At 35.8% G+C, this 17,115-nt stretch overlaps 1 protein-coding gene across 8 annotated transcripts in view; it reads right to left on the reverse strand.

The window, feature by feature from the left end:
* Positions 1–1,102: 1,102 nt before the first annotated feature.
* Positions 1,103–17,115, reverse strand: part of ATE1 (arginyltransferase 1) — an 87,434-nt gene continuing 71,421 nt past the window's right edge. For 7 of the 8 annotated variants that reach the window (XM_063307275.1, XM_063307276.1, XM_063307280.1 and 4 more), the window contains 2 exons: positions 16,396–16,516; positions 1,103–2,180 (listed from right to left, as the gene is read on the reverse strand). In XM_063307275.1, the coding sequence (XP_063163345.1) occupies positions 2,002–2,180; positions 16,396–16,516 (300 nt within the window). In that variant the 3' untranslated portion in view covers positions 1,103–2,001. The remainder of the gene's footprint in view (positions 2,181–16,395; positions 16,517–17,115) is intronic. The other variant, XM_063307282.1, reaches the window with a different exon arrangement.

Consider the following 17,115-nt stretch of genomic DNA (forward strand, 5'->3'; position numbering starts at 1 on the left):
TTTTATACTACTGACTCTCCACCATTTTATGACTGTACATGTTGACTCCAATAATGGTATGGCATCTTTATCAGGATTTCCAGGATTTTAAAAAAGTGGAGGGAAACCAGATGTAGAATAATAATGAATATTGTTCAAACAGCAAACAGATCATTACTGATTTTCAAGTTGTAATGTGCCCCCTAGTGGTAATTAAAGAGGTGGTTAATTATTTTTATTTGACAGAGCAGCACAATTTATTAAAAAATACCAGCCAGTAACATACCAGATAATTTTATCTAATTACTCTTTAGAGATTTTGTATTTTGTTTCCCTATTTTCAGCCTGGCAATTGCTTAAAGCAGATTTTCCCATCCTGGTGCTATCCAGGTGGGTTGGGCTGTACCTTCAATAATTCCCCTGCCAGCCTGATTTTTCCCAGAGAATATCTCAAGAAAACATGGGAGGAGTTGCTCCTCAGCCAAGCATTTCTCTGTTAAATCTGAAACTTCATCTACTGCACTCCCTGGGGCAGATGGTACTTAAATGTTGCTTGCAATGGCAAGAACTGATTGTATAGGGCATCTATACATCCATGGATCGCCCTGCTATTGGTTGGTACTATGTTCAATGGTCATGCCAAACATGTTTGGGAGCAGGAATAAAATTAAGAAAACATATGTTTCCCCTCCTCCGTAACAATGGCTGACAATGTCAAAAATATAACACTGACAGCATATTGGCATATTGAACTAAGTATGTATGCATTTCAATGAACATAAATACAATACCCACTATTGCATGCATGCAAGAATCTCTGAATCAAGGCTATGTTCCATGCACACTATTATTTCACCCCAAACTACAGGCAAATTCTAGGTGCATAACTGGGTGTTATGCACCTATGTCCTGATGTCCTGCTGTATCAGATAATGAGACAAAGACTGATCAAAGTGGTCTATGAAAAAAACCAGCTGACCACAGAATTATATTGCATTTCATAGCCTTGTATTTTACAGCTTAAAATACAATATTTGTAAAATGTTACAGAATGAAATTCTGAACCTAATGGATAACATCAAAAAATTATGAATATTCCATTAAAATAGCATTATTCAGTGTCAAATGGAGGATTTTTTTAATGGCATGTTGCAAATCGATTTTCTGAATCAAACATAAATATTAGGAATACAAAAACAAAAGAAAAATGGGATGTACTTCAATATACAGTTTCAAACTACCCTATTTAAATTAATTTCTTTGGTAATTTGATAAACAAACCTATCTTTCAATTCCAATATTTCCCAAAGTATCAATTCAATTACAAAAAACCTAAATCACCAAACTTCCTGGTTGTTTCAAGACAATTATATAAATGTTATTTAAAGCAAACATTTAAATGACTGCAGTGAATAATTTGAAAGATACAGTGCATAGATATACATTAGATGGCTTTATATTGTATCATACAATAGCAATCCTATACACCAATTCTACTAGTCAGAGGTTGGGTTTTGCCACTGAAGCATAGTGCAAAACATTGGCTTACTTCCAAGTTCTTGATTTTAACTGAATTTTGAAATCATACTAGAACAAAATACTTATTTGATAGTAGTCAAAGAAAATACAAAATTTCTGAAATATTTATACATTTCACAACAGTTTTACATTTCATCACCGAGATGATCTTCAATATTCTCCTTAGTAAATACCTACAAAATGCTACTCCCCCCCTCCACAATGTTCCACTCACTTTTATACTCCATGCACTTATTTCAGAATGTAACAAGGGCGTTAATATCATGAAGTCAGTTATTGTAATATTCTGTCAAACCCTTAATATAAAGACTCAAAAACAATGTTTTATATTAAAGTTTGTCAACATGTTCATTCCCAAGTGGAAAAACCTACATAGTATGGATGTCTTTTTTTCAATAGGCGTAACAACACAAAACTGTAGAGATATGTAATCTTGCAGTGGTATGATAAAACATCATTCTGGAACATCTACAGAATGAATATTCAGCTTCTAAAAAGCAACATCCTCTCTGAACATGCCTGTCCCACTAGAGCTGCATATTGCTGTACAGTTTCTTCATCACTTGGTCCCTTCCGATTTCTCTTATACACCCTGTAAGGCATAACTGTTCTCTTATGGAGAATCTGAACTTGATCAAGTTCCTTCACCATCCCTTCATCAGCTGAAAAAGGAAACAGAAGTATTAACAAACTGTAGTGGCCAAATGAACAAAGAACATCTTAGATCCTATGACATCACACTGTACAGGGCAGCAGTATTATCTTTAGAAAGTGCATCATATGGAAGAAATTTAAAATAATGGACTGTGGATTTACCTTGGTTTTCAACTACACATCAGCAGGATTGTCATAGCCTTATGGACTTCTCTGAATTAGTTCTATCCAAGTTTTAGATGTAGGAAACCATACATATGTAACAGAGAATCTATTTGTTCACTACTACTATTATCAAGTATGCAAGCTATGTTTAATATAAATATCAGGAAACAAACCAGTTTTTCTAAGGGAGCTGCTTAAAATAATTATTTAAAGTTTAAAATGTTTAATTTTGCTTAGGACAATTTAAAGAGTAAAAAGTGCTATATACTCTTGGAGAACTTTATGATTATAAGCTTAAGAGTAGACATGGAAAAAAAATCTGAATCACAAAAATATGTATGAAATACATTAAAATGCTTGACTAACAGGCTCACTTGGAGTGAGGGTTACAACCCATTACCCTGTTACATAAAATCTGCCCATCTGAAGCTAATCTTAACTTTCCTATAAACCCATAGTATGCTTGCAAGTTTTTGTGTGAAGGCATTCTCTGTTATTACTGAATAAAGTAATTCTAGTATTGCACTAGTGCCATTTTTCAAACAAATGACCCTGTTGTTTCTAGCATGGGTCAGAATGGAGAACAAACATAAATAGTTGGAGAAGAGACTACATACAAGAAACAAACAATAACTGAAAACATTATGCTTTTCATTGTTAAATTTAACAGTAAACATCTGTTACTGAGATATATTTATACATTCAGTTAAGAAAAAAAATAAATTTAAAATAACAACTAGGATTTTAAGACCTTTAAAACTAATTTCACAATTTATTTGAATATGGACACATTTTTATAAAATATGCTGAATTTATGCAAAAATATAAAGCATGAATGGAAAGGTCTGCTTTTACACCATGTTTTTGTGTGCTTTTAAGGACACAAATCAACAGAAAATGGAATGGGCCAAACAACTGATAATTTCAAGTTATCGTACAAGTTTGTAGCAATCAGAAACTGGCAGCATATATCAGTAGGAAGAGTTTTGTCTCAAAACAACACCAACTTTCTCTAGTATCTTTGTTATTAGAGTAGAACTAGACAACCCTGTGACCCATTAGGTCTTCCTGTGAGAGAAAGGTAGTGCAATGTGACGTGAGCAGAATGAACATAAAATTTTAGGCTGATCATATTTTTTTTACTCCAATGCTGGATGGTTCTGTGATCATCTGAGAAGACTATATATCATAAATAGAAAAATAATTGTAGTGGCAAACGAATGTCAATAATAAGTCAATATTTACCTACCTAAACAGATAAACAGAATGACTAGGGGAGGGGGAAAGCAGTGGCAGTGGCTGACTTTGCTGGTGGGAAGCTGGCAGGGAGCATCAGAAATCACGATCGCATGACCAGGGTGACGCTGCAACGGCCACAACTTTGTGAATAAAACTGGTCTGAACATCGTGGAAATTTCAATTCCACAGGAATAATGGGTCCTGGATTTTTTACGCAAGTTAGCAGATTTTAGATTCAAAAATTGTTGCAGTGTAATGCCCCATTTGGGCTAACTCAAGGGTACAAACAGACAAACAGAATGAGAATTTTAGTAGTATTGTCCTGACTAAGCAAGAAACACGCCGAGACGAAGAAGAAGTCTCTAGGGTTTTATTACTGCCTTAGTAGACAGAAAATCCTACCAAACTGAAGAAGTGTGGGAAAACCCAGACAGATAAACCCCAAAAGTCAAGGCGGGTCTGTTCTGGGTTTCTCTGAATGACAGCTCAAATTCTTTAAACTACACATGCGTTTTCCCCCCTGGATAGGGGCCCCCTCCTGCTCACCATCCGTACTCATGACAAGTATATAGATATTACAAGACCTGAAAATCCTTTCTCCTTGAAAATGTTTCCAAGTATTATGTGGATATGGGTATCTATGTGCTAAGCACAGCATCCCTTAATCACTAGTTATTCATTTTCTTTCAAATACTTTATACAACGTAAGGCTCCATGTTTTGTGTTGTTCAGCAAGCTCCAATTTACTTCTCCTTTAATGATGACATTTACATACAATCAAATCACCATCACTGACTCAACTTGTTAGCACCTTTTTGAAACCATTAGCCATTTGAGGTGTAGACAATAGATTTCTGAAATTCTATCAGGTTTACATATTTCTATCCACTTGGTCAGCCATTTCCATTTTTTGGGACATTTTGCAAAGAATACTAGCTTCAAGGTCAATTCCAAGATAGGAGTTCATCATAAAATGAGTTTAACTTCTTAAAAAGAAACAAAAGTTATATTAGCTTTAGGTAAAATTTAATAAGAGCCCAACCTGAATCCTTCTGGCACCAAGTCATATCTTTAAACAAACACACACACACAGACCCTATTTCAGGACTCTCACTACTTTCCAATCCTATTTCTTTTACTAAACACTAATATTTGAGCCTGGAGAAGCATTTCTTTTTGACTTGTACTCCTCCTAAATCCAGATTTTATTGACTTTACTGGATGCTTCTGTATCACTTTTGCCTATGTTCTTCATATTTTCATGTCACTGACTGAACATAAAACCTTGTGCATGTTCCCCTTTCATTCAGAAGCAAGAGAAATCATATGTGTACTGCAATCAAATCTGATTTAACTATGGTCATGCATGCAATTTTCACGTGGGTAACCAAGCCATGAAACTGCCTTTAGTTAAATTATGGGTACCTCTCTGAATAATAAGTAGACAGTTTACATAGTTATTAGCAAATAAATTAAGAAAACCAAAACCACTGAAATGAACAAAGATGATATAAACTGGTGCTGAATCTGCAAACCACATCTAACCACTTGCAAAAAGTGCCACAGAAGCTCAAAAATCTCTGCCCCACTTCCCCTTGCCTATTGTTTTAGTTGCTATTTTGTATATACCGTGTAAATGTAGGTGATTCTACATTTTTCTGTATTTCAAACTATACTTTCTCCAATCCCTAAGAAATGTTTTTTGATTCAGGCAGGGGTGTGTGTGTGTGTTACAATCTCTAAGGAACAGGCTGTGTCAAATTATAGTTATGCAAATTATAGTTTCAATTCAGGTGTCTTAGTTATTTATGAATCACCATACAGGGCAACTTTAAATATACAGTCATTGCATGAAGGATGAACTTATTTAAATTTGTCCATGCAAGACTTTGCCAGGAAATGCTTTTCTGAATGTAATTAAGTATGGCCTCAATATTTCATCACCAGGATTTATATGGCAAACAAAAATAGACAGGATATAAATACCAGCTAGTAGCTTATATCAGGTGAGCAATACAGCTGTAGAGAACGGCAAGGAATTCAAAGCTGGGTATCTATCTATCTATCTATCTATCTATCTATCTATCTATCTATCAATCAATGAATCAATCATCTATCTATACCTACCTACCTATGTCAAAAGCCATAATCTAAAAGATTACTAATTTTTATGGGCTTTTCACAAGTAAAATACCCCTTTACATCCAATCCAAAAATACAGGAAAACACATTTTGTGTGGGGAACTCTAGTAATCACACAATGGGTACTGGCAGGCCATGTATACCAACAGAATACATATTTGGAACTCCAGAACTGGAATGCCATGTCCATTCAAGCTTAGACTGGCTTAATGGAGATTTAACAAAACCCTGTGAGATACAAAAAGGAACAAGTCAGTGATGCCCTCTCTTGTTTATTTTAGTTCTGGAAATACTGAATAGAGATATAAGACAAGAGGAAAGGTTTGTGGGAATAAAGATTTTTTTAAAAACTTAAATGCTAGGGGCTTTTGCAGATGACTTGGTGTTGGTACTGGAAGATCCTTTAAAGACAATTGAAATATTAATGGGAAAATTAAAAGAATTTGGTGAATTAGCAGGTTTCAAGATTAATGAACAGAAGACAAAGATGTTAACAAAAATATGAAAATAGGAGATGAAACAGAATTCATGAATAAAACAGGTTTTAAGATTGAGAAGGTAAAATATGAACAAATATGAACTGTATGTTATTTCAAAATAACTATGTTAAGATATGGAATGAAGTTAAAAAAGAAACATTAAGATGGGAGAAATTACAATTGTCACTGTTAGGGAGAATTTTTGTGATAAAAATGAATGTCTTACTTAGAATGATGTTTTCGTTTCAGACAAGACCTGTTTTGACAACCGATGTAGCATTTAAAAAATGGCAGAAGGATATATGTAAATTTGTGTGGCAGGGGAAAAACCACGAGTTAAATATAAGGTGCTGTTACAAGATGTAAAGGAAAGAGGGCACCTGGATTGACCTGATTTGAAACTGTATTTTGCAACTTGTGGTTTGGTTTGGTTTGGTTTGAATGAGTAGCTGCTGCTGAGAAACAGAAGGCTTTTGGAGTTAGAAGAATTTGACCTGAGATTTGGATGACATGGATATTTGTGGTATGGCAAAGTCAAGGTCAACGTAGATTTTAAAAACCATTATGTTAGACGTGCCATTTTGAGAATATGGAATAGATTCAAACCCAGGTAGTGCCTGAAAACACCTCTGTGGCTCTCAGTACAAGAAGCATATTATAGATGGGAAATAATAAGTGAACACAAATGGCTAACTTCTCATGAGATACTAGAATTTTGTCAAGGGGCATGTAAAATAAAAATCAAGAGAAGAACTGATGGCAGAGGAATATAGTTGTCAAAGGTTCTCTATTTACAATTATTAGAAAGATTTAAAGTAGACAAATTTATGATTTTGAACACTGTAAGACTGAGTTTATATTAATTTGTTTTCAAAAATCATCTACTGCATCTATCTATCTAAGGCTGGCTGATTGCACAAGGAGTCAGTATTATAATACAGGCCCGGTTTCTACATGATGTAATTTATTTGGGTTTGGTTTATATAACAGATTAACACCCCATTGTGGCTTAGCATTACGTGTGCACTACTAGTATTAGTAGTTTGTTCCAGCATCCATAGTTTAAAGGTCAGCATCATGGGTAAATGCAGCCACTTTCTGAGTACAACACCATCGCTTAGAGATAGTAGGTAAGACCACAAATGGTTCAGACTAGAACCTCCTCAGAGATCGCTTCTCACCTTATTTTTTAAACATTTTATGTTGCTCTCACAAACAAGTTTCCTAAGGATAACTTACAATCAATTAAAGCCACAATTATAATAGTTGAATAATAGTTAAAAAGTATGTTAATTAAAAATATATATGTATAAAACATTCTGTGCTGGAACTATTTAGTGCCAGGTCATTCTGTTCTTCTCTAACTGTTTGCTGGAGGAGATGTTTTAAATGGCACAAAATTAGAGGACATTTGGAACAACAGAATCACCACATAAGAGTGGTGATTTTTGTACTGTTCAATTAAAAACAAGGATTTTTACAGAGTGTTAAACAATCATCACATCAGTACACAGTGTACACATCAGTGCAAGTGCATGGACAATAAAAAACTATGTTTTAATCCGCCATGTTTTAATCTGCTTCATCAGGATTTTGAGTAAGGAACTCAACTGGAAAAAAAAAGATGAAGTAGAAAAAATGTTTTAGCTCCTTAATTTTTTTTTATAAAAGACATATTAGGGTCTTAAGAAAGTGGTATAATATTGCCTGTTAATTGTCAGCATGTATAATATATTTTTTACATAATTGTAATTAATTCTTTGTTATAGGGTACTTCTCTGGGAATCTAAACTGTACACTCTGTGCACAATTATTAGGCAAGTTGTATTTTTGAGGATGAATTTCATTATTGAACAACTACAGTGCTCTTGGTCAATCCAAAACGTTAATAAACCTCAAACCTGAATATTTAAGAAAGTAAAAGTGAGGTTTTGGCTTTCTTAGGAGCATATCTATGTGTGCACAATTATTGGGCAACTATTAGTGTGCAGAATTATTATGCAACTAAATGCAAAATGAAAATTCCCCCATCTTACTCGTTTATTTTCATCTGTTAAAGTGAGAATAATAAACAAACAGCTCAAAATTTACAAATAAACATTTCTGACATTTCAAACAAAAAATCAGTGACCAATATAGCCACCCTTCTTTGCAATAACAGTCATAAGCCTTCCATTCATGGAATCTGTCAGTTTCTTGATCTGTTGACGATCAACTTTTTGTGCAGCAGCAACCACAGCCTCCCAGACCCTGTTCAGAGAGGTGTACTGTTTTCCTTCACCATACATCTCCCGTTTGAGAAGGGCCCACAAGTTCTCAATAGGGTTTAGGTCAGGTGAGGAAGGGGGCCATGTCATTATTCTTTCATCTTCAAGGCCTTTACTGGCTAGCCATGCAGTGGAGTACTTCAATGCATGTGATGGAGCATTGTCCTGCATAAACATCATGGTCTTCTTGAAAGATGCAGACTTTTTCCTGTACCACTGCTTGAAGAAAGTGTCTTCTAAAAACTGGCAGTAGGTTTGGGAGTTGATTTTGAGTCCATCTTCAACCCAAAAAGGTCCAACTAGCTCATTTTTAATCATACCAGCCCATACCAGTACCCCACCTCCACCCTGCTGGCGTCTGAGTCGATGTGGAGCTCTGTGCCCATTACTGATCCAGCCACGGGCCCATCCATCTGGTCCGTCAAGAGACACTCTCATCTCATCAGTCTGTAAAACCTTTGAAAAATCTGTCTTCAGATATCTCTTGGCCCAATCTTGCCGTTTCAACTTATGTGTCTTGTTCAGTGGTGGTCGAGTTTCAGCCTTCCTTACCTTGGCCATGTCTCTGAGCACTGAACACCCTGTACTTCTGGGCACTCCAGGTAGGTTGCAGTTCTGGAATATGACAGCACTGGAGGATAATGGGTTCCTGGTAGCTTCACGTTTGATTCTTCTCAAATCTTTGGCAGTTGTGTCTTTTTTTCTCAACACGTTTCTTGCAACCCTGTTGACTATTTGCAACAAAATGTTGATGGTTCTGTGGTCACGACCCAATATCTTAGCAATTTCAAGAGTGCTGCATCCCTCTGAAAGACTTTTTACAATTTTTGACTTTTCAATTTTTGACTTTTTTGGCCCATTTTGCCTGAGGAAAAGAAGCTGCCTAATAATTATGCACACCTTGATATAGAGTGTTGATCTCCTTAGGTCACACCCTCCCTCATTACACAAATACACATCACCTGATATGCTTATATCCAATAAGCATTCAGGTTTATACAGCTTGGAGGTGGAAAATATGCATAAAAATGATGATATGGTCAAAATACTCACTTGCCTAATAATGGTGCACACAGTGTAGTGCATAAATAGCCAAAAGGCAGAAACAAAAAATTGCTTAACTGCTTGGAAGAGCACCTTTGGTTTCAAGGTAGGATATAACTTCTGAATAGTCCATTATTTGTTGTTAGCTCCGGCCACCAGGAGCTTGCAGTACTTAAGCCTCTGCCTGGGAACAGTCAAATCCTGAAACGATCTTGTTCCCTGATTCCAAACCTTAAATTTTTTGGAAACTCTGAGCCTTGACTGGGCATGACCAGTTTGAATTGCTGATACCGCACCTCATTGACTGAACTTTGGACTATGCTGTTGTCTGCTTTAAGTATACTCTGCTGATTTTTGATCTGTGTTGTTTGTTCATGCCTCTTGCCTTACTGTGTGAACTCAGGATAGGATACTATGTTTCAGAGCCAGTGTTATTGACTTAAAAGATTTGTGACCATTTTAAAAGGAGACTGGATGGAGAAGAGCATGCTTGCTGTTGTTACATTCTGTCAAGTTATAGTCAACTCCTGGTGACTCTATGGATGAAAGCTCTCCGAGTTGTCCTGTCTCTCGCTGCATTACCCAATTCTTGCAGGTACATTCCAGTTGTTTCCAGTACTCTATGTTCCACTTCAAGCACTATCAGCTTCTTTTCCTCCTCCTGTCCACCTTGCCCAGCATTATATTTTCCACAGATGCATCAGCCCACATGATGTGTCCAAACTATAATAGTTTTGTTTCATGATACTTGCTTCCAATGAAGATCTTGATTTCCTCTAATACTGCAGTCTTGATTTCCTCTAATACTGAACAGTTGGTACTCTAGACTGTCCAACAACGTGAAGCAGCTTTCTGTAGCACCATATTTAAAGGAGTCAAACTTTTATCGTTCTCATCCATACATGTACAGGGAAAAATCTGCACATGTGAGGGAACCGTTTTAACTTTTGTCTTAATTCTCACAATCTTTCATGAATTTATATAGCTTTTTGACCATAGTTATTCTTCTCTGAAATTCTTTTGAACACTCACTCTCTTTAGCAATTCTGGAACCTAAAAAATCAAAACTCAACCACTTATATCATCTCACAGTTTTGAGTCCTTTTCTGATGATAATCCATTCAGCCGTACCAAATTCCATGGATTCCTAGTTATTGTAGAGATTGCTTAACAGAAGAATCAGATGCTTCAGTATACCTACCGCTTTGAGAGATTTAGAAAATCTTGCTCAACACAATCAAAAACTTTGGAATCTCTAATACTGAAAAAGACCTCCTTTTGGTATTTTCTTGCTGTTACCATATGCATCTAATGTTAGCTATATGATTTTGTGTTTCCCTGTTGCTTCTGAAACCTGCCTTCAGAATTTCTACTTTTTTCTCCATATAAGATTCTAATCTCTTCTGAAAGATTTTCAACAGTATCAGTATGCTGGCATGTGGTATTAGGGCTATTGTCCCCATAATTAGAATATTATTTTAAATCTCCCTTTTTAGAAATTGGGAGGTAGATAGACCTTTTCCAGTCATTTCCGTATATGTTGCCAGAGTATGCTGCATGTACACAGTTTTGAAGACATGACCTGCTTTCCTCTGCAGATGGAAAAACAGCAATTACTGACCTCAATAATTGTAATACTTCTCTTTAACACCTACAAAACATAAGAAAAAGGACTATTCTCCAAAAATATTTTCTTTAAATGAAAGGGTATATGATCTCTGTATGAATTATGGATGATGAATTACATTTATGTTTCTATAATTGCCCACGCAAACATTGAGTTTCTAAAATTATCCTCTTGCAAATTTACTTGAATCATAAGGTTCCTCCAACCTGTTCTGAGTGCCACCCAAGGCAACCTAGCAAGGTTGAAGTGCTCTTGCCTAGTCTTACCTTTCCCCTCTCTCAAGGGTGACTCCTACTGGGCTTATTTTCCTGGACATCAATGGGCCCTGGCACTGAGCCTGCACAATCATTTTAGAATGAGCACTGGGCCTCTTCTGCTTCTTGCAGATGGATGTGGCCTCAGGCTTCCACTCCGGCTGCATGGAGCAGGCAGAAGCACAAATTCATGTTATGGATCTCGCATGACTGGGAATTACCATTGCCTTGGTCAGAATAAGATTAATTTAAAAAGCAAGTTTAGTCTGTGAAAATAAAGGACAAGTTTTTAAAAAGTAGATTTTTAGAAAGAAGAATCATATAACTATATACAACTCTTTCTAATTCGGAGCCAGACAGAGGGCGGAAATAAAACAGAATGTTAGCTCTAAAAGACTTTAATATTTTCATAATTTATCTCTCCTATTTATTCTGGGTGTCAACCATACCAGCCAAATGCCAGTTTTTTAAACTGGGATGGCTGCAGAATTTTATGGATTAAAAACAGCAAGTAGAAAATGTGATTGCATCTGTAGCAACCGCAGCTCCTAAGAAAGATACTACCCATAATCCCTTCTAGTTAAATATGGCCAAAGGTAAAGGGAAATTGATAAATGTAGACACATAACATGTATTGCATTGTTGGACATAGCCTCTGGATAGCAGATTACCAGGCGCATGACAAGTCAACACTGAGCAAAACATAGAACGCTGCTGGGAAACCCATCCTGCCCGATCATAAATATACGCAAAACACAATACAGGTATTTCCAACATCACTTCTGTGTAAGAGTGACTTTAAACAATCCCTTTTCAGGCATACACATTAGAAGCATTAGGCTGAATTCAGTCATCTATCACCCCTATGGAATGTACAGTTCAGTAATGTTAAAGTGATCTTTAGACCTTTCCACATAGTTTGTTTCCTGAGAAATGGTTTTAGACTGATTCTTGTGAAAGCAAGCACAGTAAATGTTACTCTAATACTAATTACAATTTTTTTTCTTCTAGGAGAGACCCTGGAAAAGAAGCTGACAGGAAACCAAGTTATAATCCTCATATAAACATGCTTCCATTTATTCGGAGAACAATTATTTATTAGCAAACATTAACATGTTTCTGCTTAAATGACAAACATTCGTTGTTCAGATAACAATGTTCTCTTTTCTTAATCTCATAGCATAGCTAGAATTATTTAACAAGGTCAGTGATTCAAAATTTCATCTACATATTAGGGTTTCCTTGCATATACTAAAATGCAGTTGACAAACTTGGATATAGCTCATTAGCACTATCTCTACTGTTTAAACATATTTTATGATCAAGGACCATGCTGGATTGTGAACTTCAGTTGCCTTCAAGTGTTTATAAAGTTAATTAAGAACAGATGCAAGATCTAAAATGTAAGAAGCTAAAGCAGTTCCGGGGAATAAATCAATGCATTTTCCCTTATCTGTAACTCATGGAGCAATAACCTTCTAAGTTCTGTTAAGAATGGTGAGAAAATAAGCCTGTTTCACAACTTTCAAAGTGTTGCTTTTTAAACCTACCCATCACAAAGATAGTAACAATATACATTAAAATTATTCATCCAACCATCCCTTTTGTGTATCAAAAACAAATTTCCCACTGCCCTTAGTTCCAATATATTCTTAAATAATTTGGGGTATGAGCTTGCCTCATTAGAAGGCATATAAAATTTTGCTGGTTACTTCAGTACATATGGGTGTATATGTTTTATTATTTGGCACTAATTAAAACAACAAAGCAGCATATATAGTCTTTTCAATGAACAAATGTAATTTGCTTCTTTATAAAAAGGAAGCAGATAAGACAACGCTAGAAAATCTTTTACAAGCATACACAACAGTTCATTCACTAGATCATATTCTTGCATTGTGATCCTATCTGCATCACAGTCACATAAGCTTCAATAGATTAAGTACCACTATATGGTAATTCTCTTCATCTTGAAAGTCTGAGGAATGCTGCATGGGCTGTTCCGTGGTAGCTGAGACTGCAAAGTTTATTTTATTTATTTGGCTTCTGTGCCACTCCATCTAGAAGATTCTGGAAATCCAGAATATAATTTTCTTATATAAAATTAATAGTTCAATAAAATCTGAATACTAGAATGCTGCTGGATCAAAACAATGCTCCATTTAGTTTAGTCAGTGACGAGTCAGGTGTTCCCAAATAACTTCAGAGAAACAGAGTTTTAAGGCAATAGCTCCCTCCTACTCATTTTCTCCAATAAATGCTATTTGATCATAAATTGCCTCTATACTTAGGGATCACCTAGCACTCTTTATAAGTCAGCATTCTGTAGCTAATGAATTTGTACTGTGCTGTCTTCTGAAACATTCCTTCCTCTTCAATTTTTCCTCTAAAGATTCACTTTTTACTTTGCAAACTGCAAGACACAGGCACCCATGGGGAACAGCCATTACAATGCAAACTTCACTCCTTACAACCTGTATGCAACATTGTGACAAGTACAAAAGTGTGGAGCTTGAATCATGGCTGATGACACATTTCATTAATTTGGCATTGTCGTGCCTAGCTGCGGATGCCTACGCTCTAGAATGACTCTATTGGCATACTGTAAGGCCTTGAAGATCTGGTGGTTCTCCCAGGCCTTGAGTTAAGATGGATGAAGCCCCTTGCTGAATGTGTTTTTGTCTATGCTTTTATACAGAACTATCTTGTTTTGTTCTGTATTGTTTTTCTTGTTATATTTTGTGAGCTGCCCAGAGTTGGCTTGGGGTCAGGCGGTGCCTAAATTGAATTAAACAAACAAACATTTTCTTTTAAAATGCAACTGGTACCACTTGATTACCTCTGTGTTAACATGATAATTAGTGTTTAAATCCAAATCAGTGAGGATGATGCTTGCTTTGTGTGACAGAGAGAATCCTTTCCATTTCTTCTTAGCACTGTAGCAGTTTAAAAGACATTTTAATGCTAGAACAGGGAACTGTACTTGTACTGCTTAAACAAGAGGTGTACAATCGGAGACCAAGGACTGCATGAGGCCCCTGAAAGTTATAAGTAGGCAAAGCTTTCTAAATTATGATGGTTGGTTTTAAGTTGGTTGGTTTACTGATGGTTGGTTTTAAGTTGACAGAAGGAGTCAGTTATTCAACACGAACTTGGAGAGTAATCATATTAATTATCTTTACTTTTTAAAAAGTTTAATTATATATATTATTATTAAATAATAGTTTTATACCTTGGCTTTACTCACTAGCTCTTGTGTGCCACGAAAAAGTCAAATCAGCTCTCTGTCTGAAAAAAATCAGACACTCCTGGTAGCCATTATAGGAATTGCTGTTCATCACTTATTGCTACACTGATACACACCCATAAAACCAAGATTTGGCATGATAGATTATGGTGCAGCTCGAAGAACTGGCCATCAATAATTGAAGGTCACTAAAGAATTCTTCCAAAGATAGCTAACAAGTATCACTATCAGAATAAATAGTGTTTTTACCTCACCAGGTTCAGTGAAAGATATATTATTTTTGAAACAAAGTAAGCTGGAGACTTCTGGTGTTCATTTATAGCTATTGATAATGGGAAAATATAAATTCTGTCCTCTTAGTTGCTCAACTCTGGCAACTATTTTATGAACAGGGTGGTCTATCAAACTCAGTTATGAACTCAGTAACATAACGACATGCATTGTTATAGCAATCTATTGCATGTGAAACAGAGCATACCACTGTCTGTCTAACCTGATACTCATATTCACTAAATTGCAATTAAATGTCTTTTTTAAGCTGACAACTGTAAAGGAGGTATTCTGCAGGAGATAAGCTCTGGAATGGCGAACTGCTTCCTTCATGCCAATAGCTGCACAAACCTCAAATGACTCTCGTTCACAGCAGGGATTGTTTTAATTTCCTTAAGCCACAGGACCCAAGCTTGAATTCAGATTGTGTCTGGACTGATGTATTCAGTATGGATAAAGAGGTAGACTTTTATATTTATTATTTCAAAGTGGAATTGGTACAAACCTTCATATTCTTTAAGCTAAGATCACTGTTGTCATTTGGGCATTAGTTCCTTCATCTTAGCAATCTTTTCTAGAGCACTTATTCAAAGCAGCATTTTGTCTGTCTCATAGGCAGATTGTTTAGTTTGAATTCAATTTATAATGCAATGTAATCTTCTTGTTACATGCAATGTGTGTTCTGGCATTGTTTTAATCTCAGAATCAATTCAGGCTTTACAGGTCAGCCAAAGTCAGAAAGCTCCTCATTACATGCTGTACTGTTCAAGGCAAACATCATGATGAACATCTCTGACCAGCTGTAAATTGATCTATTTTCTTCTGGATAAAGTATTCAGAAACAAACAAGCACTTTCATCTTTATATAAAGAACTGTTTGCTTTTGTAACAAAATAATCTAGACAACAATAGGTTTTGCCTGAAGGTCAATGCTAGGAAAAGCCTCAAATTTTAAAGCAGCATCCAAAAATATTGTGTAGGATACAAATAAAGCCTTTCATAGAGAAGTCTATTCTTCTTCAGATCTATAATACCATATTATGTGAGACTGTTCCCTAGCTCACACATTCTTCAGGAATAGATAATGAAATAATGCAATGCTGGAAAGCATAGGTTCTTCCCACCTCCTCAATGTACCTCCCACAAGTATTTACATTTTCACAAAATGTCACATTGCACAGAGGCAATTTGCAGGATACAAATACTTCAAAGGGCATTTGTATCAAAGGGTTTGCTCACTGAAGGCTATATGTACGTGTGTTTCCATTATTCCATCACCATCATGTTACTTTAGCACTTGACTCTGATGAATAAATGAAATGAAGCACAGGATATCTTCTTAGATAACTTAATAGGTTGTGAAACATGCTTTTTAATGAAATTGAGTCACCGTATACGTGATAGACTAATAACAGACATTCTAAAGGTAATCTATCTAGTTAAAAAGACTTGTAAAACATGCAAAGGGACCAATAAACTATGTACCTACCTACTTTTAAGTCTTGATTGAGGCGAGAATATTTTGAATGGTCAAGAGAAGGCAGACACTGCTCAAGGGGTATCCAAGTATATGTCTCTGGACATAGTAAATCAGAAGGTCTATACTGTCCCTGAAAAAAATAAGGAAAATAATAGCATGCTATTTATTTATCAAATCCAAACAATTTCAAATATCTCTGTCTCCAAAATGTCTCCTGCAGTAATATAGATATGAAAACTTAATAAAACATCCTGCCACCGTATGTGTAGACAAATGTAAATTTCTGTAAGTATATAACTTTTCTGCTGGGATGTCCAACCTTGGCCAGTCCTAAAAAGCTCAGAAAAACAATACCTCGTTTGTACTTGGATGTGAAAGCACCAGGAACCCCCCAGGAAATTAGATTGGGAAGCTGAGAAGACAACTTAGAAGAAGGCAATGGCAATCCACATGTGCATTGGAAAGGAAACAAAATGGGCATATCTATATGAACACTGGAGGGTCTCTTTACCTTTTACTGCATCCCTTTATTTTATTTTTTTAATTGGCATTGCAATGGTAACCTTCATTACAAATTATTTTAATTTGTCTGACTGCCCTAAGCGCACGTTTCACATTAAGAACAATTTGTCTGACAGTTTGTTGCTTTGAGAAGATACTTCATAATCTTTAAAACAGAATTAACTTAATGTTAAATAAAATGCACATTGAGCTGTCACCTTGGAGGTC

Source organism: Candoia aspera, chromosome 6, assembly GCF_035149785.1.
Source record: "Candoia aspera isolate rCanAsp1 chromosome 6, rCanAsp1.hap2, whole genome shotgun sequence".
NCBI classification, from domain to species: Eukaryota; Metazoa; Chordata; class Lepidosauria; order Squamata; family Boidae; genus Candoia; species Candoia aspera.